The 14,722-nt window shown below is 35.4% G+C and overlaps 1 protein-coding gene across 2 annotated transcripts in view; it reads left to right on the top strand.

Annotated features, from left to right (window-relative positions):
* The window catches only part of Cad88C (cadherin 88C), a 331,106-nt gene that overhangs the window by 286,259 nt on the left and 30,125 nt on the right, over positions 1-14,722 (top strand). For both annotated transcript variants that reach the window (XM_081729422.1, XM_081729423.1), the window contains 5 exons: positions 1,275-1,517; positions 4,075-4,163; positions 6,022-6,179; positions 7,087-7,268; positions 13,134-13,357. In XM_081729422.1, coding sequence (XP_081585548.1) covers positions 1,275-1,517; positions 4,075-4,163; positions 6,022-6,179; positions 7,087-7,268; positions 13,134-13,357 — 896 coding nt within the window. The remainder of the gene's footprint in view (positions 1-1,274; positions 1,518-4,074; positions 4,164-6,021; positions 6,180-7,086; positions 7,269-13,133; positions 13,358-14,722) is intronic.

The following is a 14,722-nucleotide window of genomic DNA, read 5'->3' on the forward strand; positions in this document are numbered from 1 at the left end:
GACGTTCTTATGCATATTACCAATTAGATAAGTTGTTTTTAGCATAATTTATGTACGATTTTCGATAAGTTAAAGCACGTCCTATTCATTATAGAACAAAGAAAGATTAGTATATTATCTTGTTAGTAACTGTGCATTTGTAATCCTGACCAGAGCCGTACGCAAGGTGGAGAAGTTAAAATCAAGGGGGATCAATCTAACTTTTCAAAGTATTTAATGTGGAAATGATATAAAATTCAAATTATTTAAAAAAAAATTAAACAGTTCTATATTGCTACATGTCAGTCGTTATAGAAGTGACAAATATTTATAAAAGAATATTGTTCCAATATTAGTATTTTTTGTGGAATTCTCATATAAAAGTTGCTGCTCTTGCGTAAAGTTATTATTATTATTATTATTATTGTCATTAATAATAATAATATTGCTGTATCTCAGTTTAAACCGGATTCATCTTAATAAACTGACGGCCGTCTCTGGCATGTTCAGATTTTTTGAAGAGTTCTTCTTCTTCAAAGAACTTTCTGACCATATGGCAGATGTCTAATATTATTGATTTTTTGTAGATTTATTAGAAGATGTTTTGCGTTTATCTGTTCTAGTTGCAGCACAGTACTTTTAAGGACAACTGCTGTAGCTGAGATAATAATTGGTCTTACTGAAACTTTCTGACATTTCCATAACGTCTTGATTTCGCCTGCCATGTCTTTATGTTTGTTTATTTTCGTTCTAAATGTTGTACGTATATTATGAGTCAATGCTACTGCTACATCTATTAGAGTTACTTCTTGGTTTATTTGCTTGATAATAGTGATATAAAGTCTGTTTGCAGATACTGTTACATCTATTTTGGTTTCTCGATCCCAGAAAAGTGTGTATTTATCGTTTTCAAGTACTGGACTTGGCTGGTATTTGTAGAATGGCTTGGTATCGGTGATTAATTCCATGTTATGTGCCAAAAACTGGTGAATGCTTTTTGCAACATTGTTGTCTTTTAGATAGTCTGTGGGAGCCATTATCGGCATGAACCTGTGATGTGTTCAATTGCTAGTGATTGTATTATTCTTATTGTTATTTTTCTTCTTCTTCTTCTTCTTCTTCTTCTTCTTCTTCTTATTCTTATTATTATTATTATTATTATTATTATTATTATTATTATTATTATTATTATTATTATTATTGATTTAGATTGTACCGATAATATGTTTAATTTGTTTTGTTCGGATATGATTCATAAATGCTCTCTTTTTCTAATGTATTGTTGTGATTTTTAGGCACAAGAGAAATCATTGAGCTAATTCACTTGGATCCAGAAACAGGAGAAATCGTTGTTGCCAACAAAATCGACCGAGAGCTTTTCCCTTGGCTCAATTTCACTGTACGTGCCACAGATTCAGGAATACCAACACGATCAGCACTGGCCGAAGTCTATATCCAAATTCAGGATGAAAATGACAACAACCCTTATTTTGTTGGTGATGTGGTCAATATTACTGTAAGGGAAGATGCCCGAATTGGTAAGTAACTTAAAAAAAAAAAAAAAAAAAAGCTGAATTAGCGCCAAAATTTGTGAATATTTACTAACATGGAATCTGAATAAGATTGCTTATTGTAATCAGTACTATCGACTGAAAATAATAAAATGCTGTGAAAGGGTGTTCCATAAAAAAACGGAACTTTTGAAATGCCTGCCATTTCTGTTTTAGTAAGTTGGCAGCACTGAATGTTACACGATTTTCGTCCGTTATCTTTGTGGTCAATAGTCATGGAGCGTCGAATAGAGCATGATCGTCATCTGTTTTCTGTACAAGTAGGAATTCATAACATTCACCACATTTGCAATAAGTTTTCACTATGACAACACCCTGTTCCAACGTGAAGCGCTTCATTCCTACCCGTGCATGATTGTCATCTGTTTTCTGTACAAGTAGGAATTCATAACATTCACCACATTTGCAATAAGTTTTCACTATGACAACACCCTGTTCCAACGTGAAGCGCTTCATTCCTACCCGTGCATGATCGTCATCTGTTTTCTGTACAAGTAGGAATTCATAACATTCACCACATTTGCAATAAGTTTTCACTATGACAACACCCTGTTCCAACGTGAAACGCTTCATTCCTACCCGTGCATGATCGTCATCTGTTTTCTGTACAAGTAGGAATTCATAACATTCACCACATTTGCAATAAGTTTTCACTATGACAACACCCTGTTCCAACGTGAAACGCTTCATTCCTACCCGTGCATGATCGTCATCTGTTTTCTGTACAAGTAGGAATTCATAACATTCACCACATTTGCAATAAGTTTTCACTATGACAACACCCTGTTCCAACGTGAAACGCTTCATTCCTACCCGTGCATGATCGTCATCTGTTTTCTGTACAAGTAGGAATTCATAACATTCACCACATTTGCAATAAGTTTTCACTATGACAACACCCTGTTCCAACGTGAAGCGCTTCATTCCTACCCGTGCATGATCGTCATCTGTTTTCTGTACAAGTAGGAATTCATAACATTCACCACATTTGCAATAAGTTTTCACTATGACAGCACCCTGTTCCAACGTGAAGCGCTTCATTCCTACCCGTGCATGATCGTCATCTGTTTTCTGTACAAGTAGGAATTCATAACATTCACCACATTTGCAATAAGTTTTCACTATGACAACACCCTGTTCCAACGTGAAGCGCTTCATTCCTACCCGTACAGAAAACATGATCATGCGCTATTCGGCGCTCCGTGACTATTGACCACAAAGATAACAGACGAAAATCGTGTAACATTCAGTGCTGCCAACTTACTAGAACAGAAATGGCGGGCATTTCAAAAGTTCCGTTCTTTATGGAACACCCTTTATTATAAGTACTTTTTTAAAGAAGTATTTGCATGACTTTAATTAGTAATATACTGACATATACCGTAGTATGGCTAAAAGGTGTGATATCTAGTATCTTTATGAAGCTGTAGTCCTGGTTCAGGTCTTAGTAATGTAAACTTACTTACACTTGCTTTAGACAAAGTTGTGAGTTAGATTCACGATATTCATACACGTAATGATTCTTTGTTATAATAAAATAATTCTAAATTATATACTCATATAAGATAGGTTTATCACTACTTGCTATTACATTGCTTCATTTCAATCAAACATTATACGAAATATCGCCTTTGAGATTCACAATTGAGCTGGAAGAGTTTGTCAAACATGTGTAATTCAGGGTTGATTTATCTAATTTTTAAACGAGCTCAAGCAAACCCACACTTAAAGTAAAAATGCAAGCTAAGTTAACGCTCAAACTCAAAATCTGAAAAGATGCTTTGCTCATCTACTTTTGTAAGCAAAGCTGCTTTTGAAGTTCTTTTATGTAAGTTTATAAATCCTTATAAGTAATTGTTAAAATACAAAGAAATATGTATCATACATATAGGTATGATCTAACATAGAGGTTCAATATATATATATATATATATATTTTTGGGGGGGGGAAGCAACACACACAGACATTGCAATACATTTATGAGATTGAGTATCTATTATTACAAATATAATAGCTTGAAATGTATTAATGTTCCTGTTCCAACCACTTATTATGGCTTTAATTAGAGTATTAAAATTTTACTGGTATGTAATAAATTAAAAAAAAAAAATGATGAAGAAAGGGAGGAGGGAATCAATTGACAATTTCGGCGAAAATACTTAAACGCATTTCAGAATTCAAGTTAATTGTAAGAACTCCATTATTTTGTATGGAAAAAATCTATTGTGGACACACGTTTTTCATAACGCCATTTACTTTCTGGAACGAATTAGTCCCGTAGATCCAGATGCTATTATTCGTTATGTAACACCTGTTATGCTGATACTATTAATTCGAATATTATCTATCTAATATCTCTCACGCGGATACCATATGTCATTTGAATATTATTCGTTATCTATTACCCCTTACGCTGATACTGTACGATATCTGAATATGAGCATGTTGTAGCTAGTGTTAACATTGTTGTGATTATCATTAATAAATTCATTTTTGATTTTTTTTCTTGTACTTTTAATGTAGGAAGTGAAATAGCACTGATTGAAGCCCAAGATGCAGACGCCGGGGATTATGGAACAGTCACGTATCTTTTAGACAGACAGTCTTCACAGGTTGGTAACGATAAAATGAAAAATGAAATGAAATCTTTAAGTTTTACGTCCCACGGTTATGCCGGTTAGGCTAAAGAATACGGTGATGATGAGAGATGAGTGAAATGGTAGAATGAAGAAAGTGGAAGGAAACGGGAGAACCCCGAGAAAACCCACGAGCACGGTGTTTGTCCACAACAAAGTTCACTTGGCGGGGGCTGGGATCGAACCCTGGACCCCAAGCACCAGAGGTGAACGCTCTACCACTGAGCCACCGCGCCCCTCAACGATAAAATTATCACACCACATATTTTTAATATTATTTAACCAAGTAAAAATAAACTTTTTTAAATTACGCTAGTATCACATTCTTCAATGTTTTTCTGCATATTCTGATATCAGAATATAATATTCGTTTTGTCTTTGCCGCTTTCTAGTGCGTTGAAAATACCACTTGTTAATAAAACAAAACTGACTAAAGACTAAATATATATTGATAACACTTGTGTAACAGTTTCGGCAAGGTAATTTACCTTCATCAGGTACATTATCAAATAATCTGTCTGATGAAGGTGAGTTAGTATATAAACCTAAATGATTTGAACACTTTTATTTAAATGTACACTTTGAAATATAAAACTCTTTTCTTGCTCTAATTTCTTGTAGTCGTTATGGTAATGAAATCATTTACTTGTTTCCTTCGAATCCATTTACTTATTTACCTTTAATTGTGGCGATGGTAATTGTGAAAGTCAAAACAAATACGCAAAATTCATTATAAACATAAATTTAGTTTAAATCTTTAAGCTTTTGATAAACTTTAATGTCTTCTTAATTTATTTTAGTTTAGACAAAATTTTACTACAAATTTTGCGTGATAATAATTAGCCCCATGTTTAGTTACTGCAAGTGTGCCATATATAAGATATTATGTCATTGACAGATCTTTTATAAATATTGTTAGGCTTTTCCCAGCAAAAATTGAGGATAAACATACCAACTCTACTCGTACCTTGACAGAAACCAATGAGAAACAATTTTCTAATATTTTCATTCATATATTTATCATGATCACAAAGGAAAAATATGAGAATTCCTGTCCTAAATTCACTTTTGCTTCGCTCTGTCATCATCTCTTCTCTAATATGGAAAATTATGTATGTATATTCTTGCAAGGTACGATATTATCACAATGCCGTGGTAATGCCTCATTTTGAATTATCATTTCAACATTGTATCTTAAAGAACCTGCTTATTGTACAGTCCGCAGCAGAAAACCTGCAACATGAGCATGTAAGTTTATTGTGAAACGACTAAGTCTTTTGTTCTAAGGAAGCCGAGGTTTCTCCTGGCGTGATTCGTGACACTTAGACGTTATGTTGATTCCCTTCGCTGTTAGGCATAGTTTCACAATAAACTTAAATGCTCATGTTGCAGGGTTTTTTGCTGCGGACTGTAGATGTAATATAGGGGAACAAAACATTACATTACGAACATATTTAGAAAGTAATGTTTCCAAAGTAATTACACTTGAATGATTTCTTCTTTATTATCCAGACCATCTTAGCTATCCCTCCAGACTTTGTTTTATTAAGAAAATACATTATACACGATATGATGTTCTAAAGTGTCTATATAGTGTCTGATAAAGGATATGGTAGATATCCGAAGCTGTAAAACGTTCTAGTTTAAAATACAGTGCGTGATGAAGCTTTGATCAGTGTTTCTTATGTTACAATAACCAATGCAAAGCCATGGATAGTGTTATTATAAGATTATTAAATTCAAAACCGTAAATCTTAAATTTATGGATAGAATACTGTTTTTAAAAAAGAAAATAGATTATATTAATTTACTTTTTGTTTTCCTTTTATTGTAGGGTAAATTTCAAATAGATCCTGAGACAGGAATATTGACTGTAACAGATACGCTGAACCGTGAAGAGAGGAGCTCGTATATGCTGATCATAGAAGCATGGGACAATTATCACTTTGGTTACGCTAATGGAGAAAGCAGAAATGCTTTTAAACAGATTGGGTACTTTATTTTTTAATTTATTTTTTCCGCATGCATTAAATATATGTTTGTTCAATCCATTATATAGAATAGTACTTTCATATCAAACTACAAATTGTATTAAGAAGAAAATATATGGAAAAAACAGTAAATTTGTTTATGTAAAAGAAACGGAAGTCATGAAACGCGCTAATAATAATAATAATAATAATACTTATTATTATTATTATTATTATTATTATTATTATTATTATTCAAGAACATTTTTAGTGCTTGATTTATTCATCTGCTTTTCTTCCAATTCAATTTCTATTTTACTAATTCACACTTTCTAAGTTTTCTAAAACAATATGAACGTATTAATTCAGTTCCTTTTGCGATTACTTCATAATTAAATATAATTTTGTTTTTTTCTTTCTCTCTTTTTTTATTGAAAAGACTTGAGACAATATATGGATACAAAATAATGATATTTTAGGTGAAGAAAATTAATTTCATTCCACAGTTTAAAATTACGGTAGACTTACAAACCATGGATTATTCAATATCGATATTTTATTGTATTCTATCATATTTTTGTGATTATTGCAAGAGAAATATGTTTTTAAAATATAGTTGAGTCATTTAGTTCCAAAGCAACTATATATCGTACTTAATAAAACACTCATGTTCCTTAGCATTATCAGGTTGAAAACTCTCAACCAAAAGTGGAGACTTATTTACAAATAAGACACAGAAATCTTCAATGGAGATTCAAAATCGCTTAAGTTATGCTCGAACATCAGTGTTGTGGCTTCCGTGTATATTTATTTTATTTATTTATTTATTTATTTATTGGTATTAGCCAGTTTTGGAACTGCATAGCACAACTCAGTTATTAATTTTAAAAACGAAGCCTAAATTAACTTTTTATTGTATTTCATTGCAGAGTAAACGTAGTGGATGTGAATGATGAGACTCCTATTTTTGAGCCCATTGAAGGCTGTGTAACGATTACAGAATTCCATGAAATTCGAGATGTAGTCACATTCATTAAGGCAAAAGATGGCGACGATCCTTTTACTCCAAATGGACGGATTGTTTTCTCGATTACAGCAGGAAATGAATTACGTAAGTAGAAAAATATTTAACTCTAAAATGCTGAGAATCCATGGTCTTCTGAGAATATTTTAAAAGGCTATAGACAACGCTTTTCATTGTGAAAGTATTCTTACTGTTAATGGCATAAAATGTTCTGTGGTATACTCTAGGATAATGGAGACATATTATACCTACGAGGGGTGATCGGAAAGTAAGGTTGCAAAGCCTGCAGTTAAACATGTATATATTATTTCATACAACCAATACAGCCAACAGATAGTATCGTATACTTTTTTTTTTTTTTTTGCATAGTCTTCATATTGGTTTAGGCACTTGTCGTATCGTGGGATGAGTTTGAAGATTACCTCCTTGTAAAAATCCTCTCCTTACGTTTTCCGCCACGTTGTCATGAAATGTTTCACTTCCTCGTCTGAAGCGAAGCGACGGCCTCGTAGGTGCTCCTTAAAGTGTGGGAACAGGTGAAAGTCGCTTGGAGGGAGGCCCGTACTGTAGGGACGGTGGGTGATGATGTCTCAGCCAAATTGCTTCAAATCTGTTGATACCGTGCTGGGTCGTCGGTCACTGCACTCCTCGTCGGTGACGTTTTCTCTAGGGATGGCCACAAAGTTCCGGTTCCGCGAGGAACCGGTTCTCAGAGATCCAATTTTCAGAACCGGTTCCAGACCTGGATCCGAAACCCGGTTCCAGAACCGGATCTTAGGAACCGGTTCCAGACCTGGATTCGAAAACCCGGTTCCAGAACCGGATCTCATGAACCGGTTCCAGATCTGGATCTGAAAACCCGGTTCCAGAACCGGATCTTAGGAACCGGTTCCAGATCTGGATTCGAAAGCCCCCCAAAGACCCGTAAAGGAGGCACAAAGTTCACCTTTAAAAAAAATGCAAAGAGGACCATGCGCTTGTGCCTTCCCCGCCCAGACCCGCTTGTGCCATCAGAAAAAAATTTGGTCCACCAATGGGTATTAAGCCAAATGAGTTGGCCAGTTTGCCTGTTTAGCTAATGAGTTTGCCAGTTACCCAGTTTATTTAGCCAAATGAGACAAGCGGCCGCCGCCTGGGCGCCTGCCTGTCGCCTCCACTATTTCATCTAGCACACTGTTCCCAGCCCGCCAGCAGCTCGGGTTTACCGTAGGGATGGTCACAAAGTTTCGGTTCCAGCGGAACCGGTTCTTGGAGATCCGGCTTTCAGAACCGGTTCCAGAACCGGTTCCAGACCTGGATCCGAAGAACCGGTTCTAGACCTGGATCCGAAGAACCGGTTCTAGATCTGGATCCGAAGAACCGATTCCAGACCTGGATCCGAAGAACCGATTCCAGACCTGGATCCGAAAAACCGGTTCCGGAACCGGATCTTCTAGAACCGGATACGTTCAGACCCGAAAACCGGTTCCACCAGGAACCGGTTCTGGCCATCCCTAGTTTTCTCTACCAGCCGCAAACTTTCGACACCATTCTACGATGTACTAACAAGACTTTACAGTCTCTCCGTAAACCTGTAACAGCTGTCGGTGAATTTCAGCTGCGGTTACATGCTTCGCCCACAGAAATCGGATAACTGAGCGGACTTCTTCGCCAGACCAGTTTTCCAAACGAATCGCCATTTGTGTTTACCTACAACTAGCGCCGTAGGTGGCGGGTGGCTGAAACTCCGCACAGTTGCCAACTCCATGTAGTAAAATTACCGCACACTCCTCCTTCCTCCATAACAAAAGAAACTCCAAAAATACCGGCCTTGTAATGTTAGTTTCTGATCCTCCCTCGTATAGTGAAAGATGTTGAAAGAATTGGATGAATGAAAGATACGAAAAAACCCCGAAAATATCCATGAATATATTGGCGTTCACTACAAGCAGGATGCCCATATGAAAACTAAGATATTTTGATTTTTACAGCAGATTTGTGATAAAAATGTTACCAGTAATTACAATTAATTGAACTAAACTTTTGGTTTCTGGAGAGTGCTGAAAAACTTGCTCTGGAACAAAAATTTCGTTTTCAGCATTTACCTGATTTTTCATCAGGTTAGAGAAATACTAATAAAATTTATATTTCATTTTTCCGCGGAATTTCTAAACAAGTGATGTCAGACCACATTTTTCTTATCTTCGGCAGTAATTTAATTTCTAAAATTTGCTGTAGTTATTTATTTTTTTTCGCACTATATATGCAAATGTTAAAAATTCAGTTAAATCCGATACGATTGTGCAGCAGACATATTAGTTTCGGAAGCTCAGAAAATAAGAGTGAATTTAAGAGTCGGGAAATTCTGAACTGACAAACCGTCCCAGGATTTTGAAAACTAAAATTGGTTGAGTAAAAGATAATGGGATGGGACCTTAGTTTCTTTTTGAATAAAATAGAACATATTTATATACATTTGAAACAGATTGTGGTGTTAAAGGGGAAGAAAATGATAAAAAGGAAAAGAAGTATGCGGGAAGGGTCAAATCTATTTGCACTTGCCTGTAATCTCTGTTGGTCCTTCAGTAATGGCCCCTTTGGGCGATTGTGGTCCCTCCATTTGCATGTCTCCTCTCTTCCAATCGATAGGTGATGGAAATGATGTGAACTTGAGTCCAGCGCGGTATATACGAGAACACAGATATTTCAGCGGCGATAAACTCAGCCTAGATAAGAATACTTTTGAGACTGACGAAACATTCTCGTGAAATGTATAACAACGTAAAAATAAATAATCTATATTATAAAATTGAAAGTGACTATGTTTGTGACTCTTAATCTCTTGAACCGCCCAACCGATTTCGATCTTAATTTTCGACGTAGATGCGGCTTTGGCCTGGGAGTGTTATTAGCTATTCACTTTGACGGTATAACTTAGGGGAGATGAGGAGGGAAAGTTATAAAAAGATACATAAATCTTAATAATTCTTGAACCAAACTACCAATGTCAATCAAATTTTCAACATAGATGAAGTTCGTGCCTAGGGTGTTTTTTTATCATTTTATTTTGACGGAGCAACATAGGGGAGGGGGAGGTGGGGGAAATATACTAAAATTAATATATATAAAAATAAAAGTGACTATGTTCGTGAGTTAATAACTCTTGAACCACCCAGGGGCCGCGGTGGCTCAGTGGTAGAGCGTTCACCTCTGGTGCTTGGAGTCCCGGGTTCGATCCCAGCCCCCGCCAAGTGAACTTTGTGGTGGACAAACACCGTATGCGTGGGTTTTCTCGGGGTTCTCCCGTTTCCTCCCACTTTCTTCATTCCACCATTTCATTCATCACTCATCATCACCGTCTCCTTTAGCCTAACCGGCATAACCGTGGGACGTAAAACTCAAAGATTTTTCTTGAACCACCCGACCGGTCTCAATCAAATTTTCAACATAGATGAGGCTCGAACCTGGGAAGTTTTTTTTATCATTTCATTTTGAAGGTATCTTAGGGGGGGAGGGGGAATATACAAAAATGAATAAAACTTAATTACTCTTGAACCACCAGAGCGATCTCGATCAAACTTTCAACATAGATAAGGTTCGGGCCTGGGATGTTTTCGTCATTTCACTTTTACGGTACAACATAGGGAAGGGGGAGATATATATGTAAAATAAATAAACAAATAAATAAAATAAAATAAAAATAAAAGTGACTGTCTTTGTGACTTCATCACGCTTAAATCACCCGGCCAATCTTAACCAAATTTTCAAAATAGATGAGGTTTGGACCTGGGATTCACCCGGCTGATCTTAACCAAATTTTCAACATAGATGAGGTTAGGACCTGGGGTGGTTTTAATCATATCACTTTACGGTAGAACTTAGGGAAGGGGGAGGGAAGGGAGAGACCTACAAAAATAAATAAAACTTAATAACTCTTGAACCACCCGACCGATCTCGATCAAATTTTCAACATAGATGAGGTTCGGGCCTGGAATTTTTTAAAAATATTTTTACTTTGGCGCTAAAAGCTAGGAAAGGGGAGGGGAAGGGAATATTTATATATAAAAATAAATAAAACTTAACTCTTGAACCACCCAACCGATCTCGATCAAATTTTCAACATAGATAACGTTCGGGTCTGGGATATTTTTTTGTCTTTTAACTTTGATAGTGTAACGTAGGGAGAAGCATATATATATATATATATATATATATATATATATATATATATATATATATATGTGTGTGTGTGTGTGTGTGTGTGTGTGTGTGTGTGTAAAAAATAAAAAATAAAATGCTGTATTTGTGACTTCATCTCTTTTGAACCACCCGACCGATCTCGATCAACTTTTCAACATAGATGAGGTTCGGGCCTGGAATGTTATTTATCTGTTCATTTTGACGATAGAACGTAGGGGAGGGGGATGGGAAGTTAAAATCAATAAAACTTAATAACTCTTGAACCAAACGGTCAATCTCGATCAAATTATTAACATAGATGAGGTTCAGACCTGAGATTTTTTTTTTTTTTTATCATTTCAGTTTGACGGTAGAACTTAGGGGAGGAGGATAGCGGGATATATATAAAAATAAATAAAACTTAATAGCTCTTGAACCATCGGACCGATTTTGATCAAATTTACAACCTAGATGGAATTTGAACCTGAGATGGATTTTCCCATATCACTTTGACGGTGTAATGTAAAGGTGGGCCAGGGGAAAGACATTTAAAATTATCGAAAATGACCGGTATTAGTTTCGAATCCATAATTTTCGGGGTCTATGAGATGAACAGTGACACTTCTGATGCCGTTTAAATCCAAATTCTGCCCCGCAACTTGGAGGAAGGGGAGACGAGAGGGGATATATATATGTATATAAAAACAATCGAAATGACCAGTATCAGTGTCGAATTCATAGTTGTCGAGGTCGCTGAGATGAACAATGATACTTCCGATGTCGTGTCCCGTAAAATGGGGAGGGGAGGGGGATATATAAAAATCATCGAAAATGACCGATATCAAAGAGCGCTTTAGTAATAGTAAAAAGTGACTGACTAATGCAACATATTACTATTTTTTCTTAATTTAACCGAGCGAAGCGCGTAATTGATGCTAGTGCTCTCTATAGGCTAGAGAAAGATTCAGACTTCTAATGTCGAGTTTGTATTTCGGCGTGACTACATCTTCGTCGTTCCAATATCAAGTTTCGACTCCCTCTTCACTCACCTCTCCAGTTGGTTTTGTTCGGCGTCCCATAGGTTATTCACTTCCATTTCAATGATGTTCAACGTGTATAACGAAAGTGCAAACTACGTAGATTGACCACAAATAAGGTGATGAAAGGAATGCGGATAAAGGAAATATGTTATTTTATTAATTAAGAAATACACATGTAGAAGAAGTCAACATAAAATAGAAATGATTTCATGTTTGAAATGTAATTGAACTATTAGTAAACTGAAAGAAATGAAAATTAAAATGTGACTTCAATATAAGAGTTGAGTTGAGAGAGAATTTAGAGTTGAGTTAATTTTGAGTTTAACGTCCCTTTCAGCAGCGAGACTATATGATACGTGGACCTACTGATTAACGTGGAATCCGAACCACATGAGCTCCCGCCGGGAATTGAACCCGGGTCTCCCACGCGAAGCTTACGAGGGACCTCAATGATAATATAGAATTTATAATTTCAAATAAATAGAAATTATTATTTTCACTGAATCACGTTCAATGTCTGAATCCCAACATTTGTACTACTATTACTACTACTACTACTACTAGTACTACTACTACTACTAATACTAATACTAATAATAATAATAATAATAATAATAATAATAATAATAATAATAATAATAATAATAATAATAATAATAATACACAAGACAAGACATCTACACACAATTGTCTCAATAGCCACGCATAGTTTACAAAGATGATATATTTTGTGTATTTACTTCTTGTTTCACAGGTCTTTTCAAATTGGACAACATGGATTATACCAGCGCAAGAATAATTACTGTAAGACCGTTGAAAGGACTGTATGGAAATTATACTCTGAAAATTCAAGCACAGGATTTGGGATCTCCGCCGAATTCAGCAACCATGGATGTTTCTATTTGTGTAACAGATTTTAATGATAATCCTCCAAGATTCATTAGCCCACCGCAGAATTTCACTATCAGGATACCAGAGGTAAAGTCCAATCATGTTTTCTTTTTAGTTATGATGTCTGCAAATCCTCAGAATACTTTTTCTTTCTTTCTTTCTTTCTTACTTGCTTTTTTTTTCCTTTTTCAACTTTCGACAAACCATAGGAATGAAAGAAATTTTGAAGTATCAAATTCGAGACTTTAACGAATTTTCATGTTTCGTCAGCTTATATGTCCACAAGCTTATCTGTGTGTTCAGCATCTAGAAACAATACTGTTATTGAGATCAAATAAGGTTTTGTTTTTGTAAAATTCCTTTTTGTAGAAGGAAAATACTTTTCGTACCAAAAGATCCAATATATTTCACACAAAAAATTTCTTGTAGGCTTTATATCTGGAGAACTACATACAGTGTAGCCGAACTCGAACTCAGTATGATGTGCTTATTACATAGAAAATACGAAAACTCGATTTAGGGGCCGTTCAAAAATTTTGTGGCCCCTGATCCAAAAACTAATTATTGCCCAAGATCGCAATCCTTTGATTCATTTTTCTGGATCATTTCTAAAATTTTTATTTCTTTTTACGCCTAAAACAAGTGCCTTTTTAATTTCTTTTACTTTTAGTGATCAAAGCTTAAAAGCTATTTTCTCGAAAACGGATCTAAGAATTGTATTCATATATTGTATCGTAAATAAATACGTATATAATAATCATTTAGTATGATGATTAAGGTATTTATTAATGATATATTGATTCGTTTCTCCCGGAAAAAAATGCAGAAAGTATTCTTTATTGATAAGGTTATATTTTCCTCGGATGAGTTTTTCGAAAACGGCTCTAATAATTCCTCAATATTTTCTGAACACGTGTATATTTCATTAACAACCCTACAATTTTGCGTAATCGATTTCTGTCTGAGAAATTTCGAAACGACAGTTGTTTGGTAGGGTGAAAGTTTGTTCGGATATATTTTTCAAAGACGAGAGGACTAAGTTTATGTTCATATTTCGTACGTAAATATTTCGGTAATAACTTTTACAGCATACCATGATTCAATTTTAATCAATCAATCAATCAATCAATCAATATATATATATATATATATATATATATATATATATACACTGCTCCACAAAACTTAAGCAACCCGAGAGAACGTGGTATAAGTGACGTGTGGAGCCCATTCAACACTGCTTAGTGGCATGCACATACACAGAGACACTCAGGCAAGGCGAGCACCCACTCTATCGCATAAGTAGCACCGTTGCAAGCGCGGTGAACAACTTATGCCATGAGGCGTACACCACAGCCCAGTAGAGTCCGAGGCTCCAAGCATTGAGTTAGTAGTTCTTGTGTGGAGTACACACCTTGCAATGGCAGGTAGACGACATTTGAGTGACTTTGA

Source organism: Thermobia domestica, chromosome 10 (assembly GCF_964235325.1).
Source record: "Thermobia domestica chromosome 10, izTheDome1.hap1.1, whole genome shotgun sequence".
In the NCBI taxonomy this organism is placed as follows: domain Eukaryota; kingdom Metazoa; phylum Arthropoda; class Insecta; order Zygentoma; family Lepismatidae; genus Thermobia; species Thermobia domestica.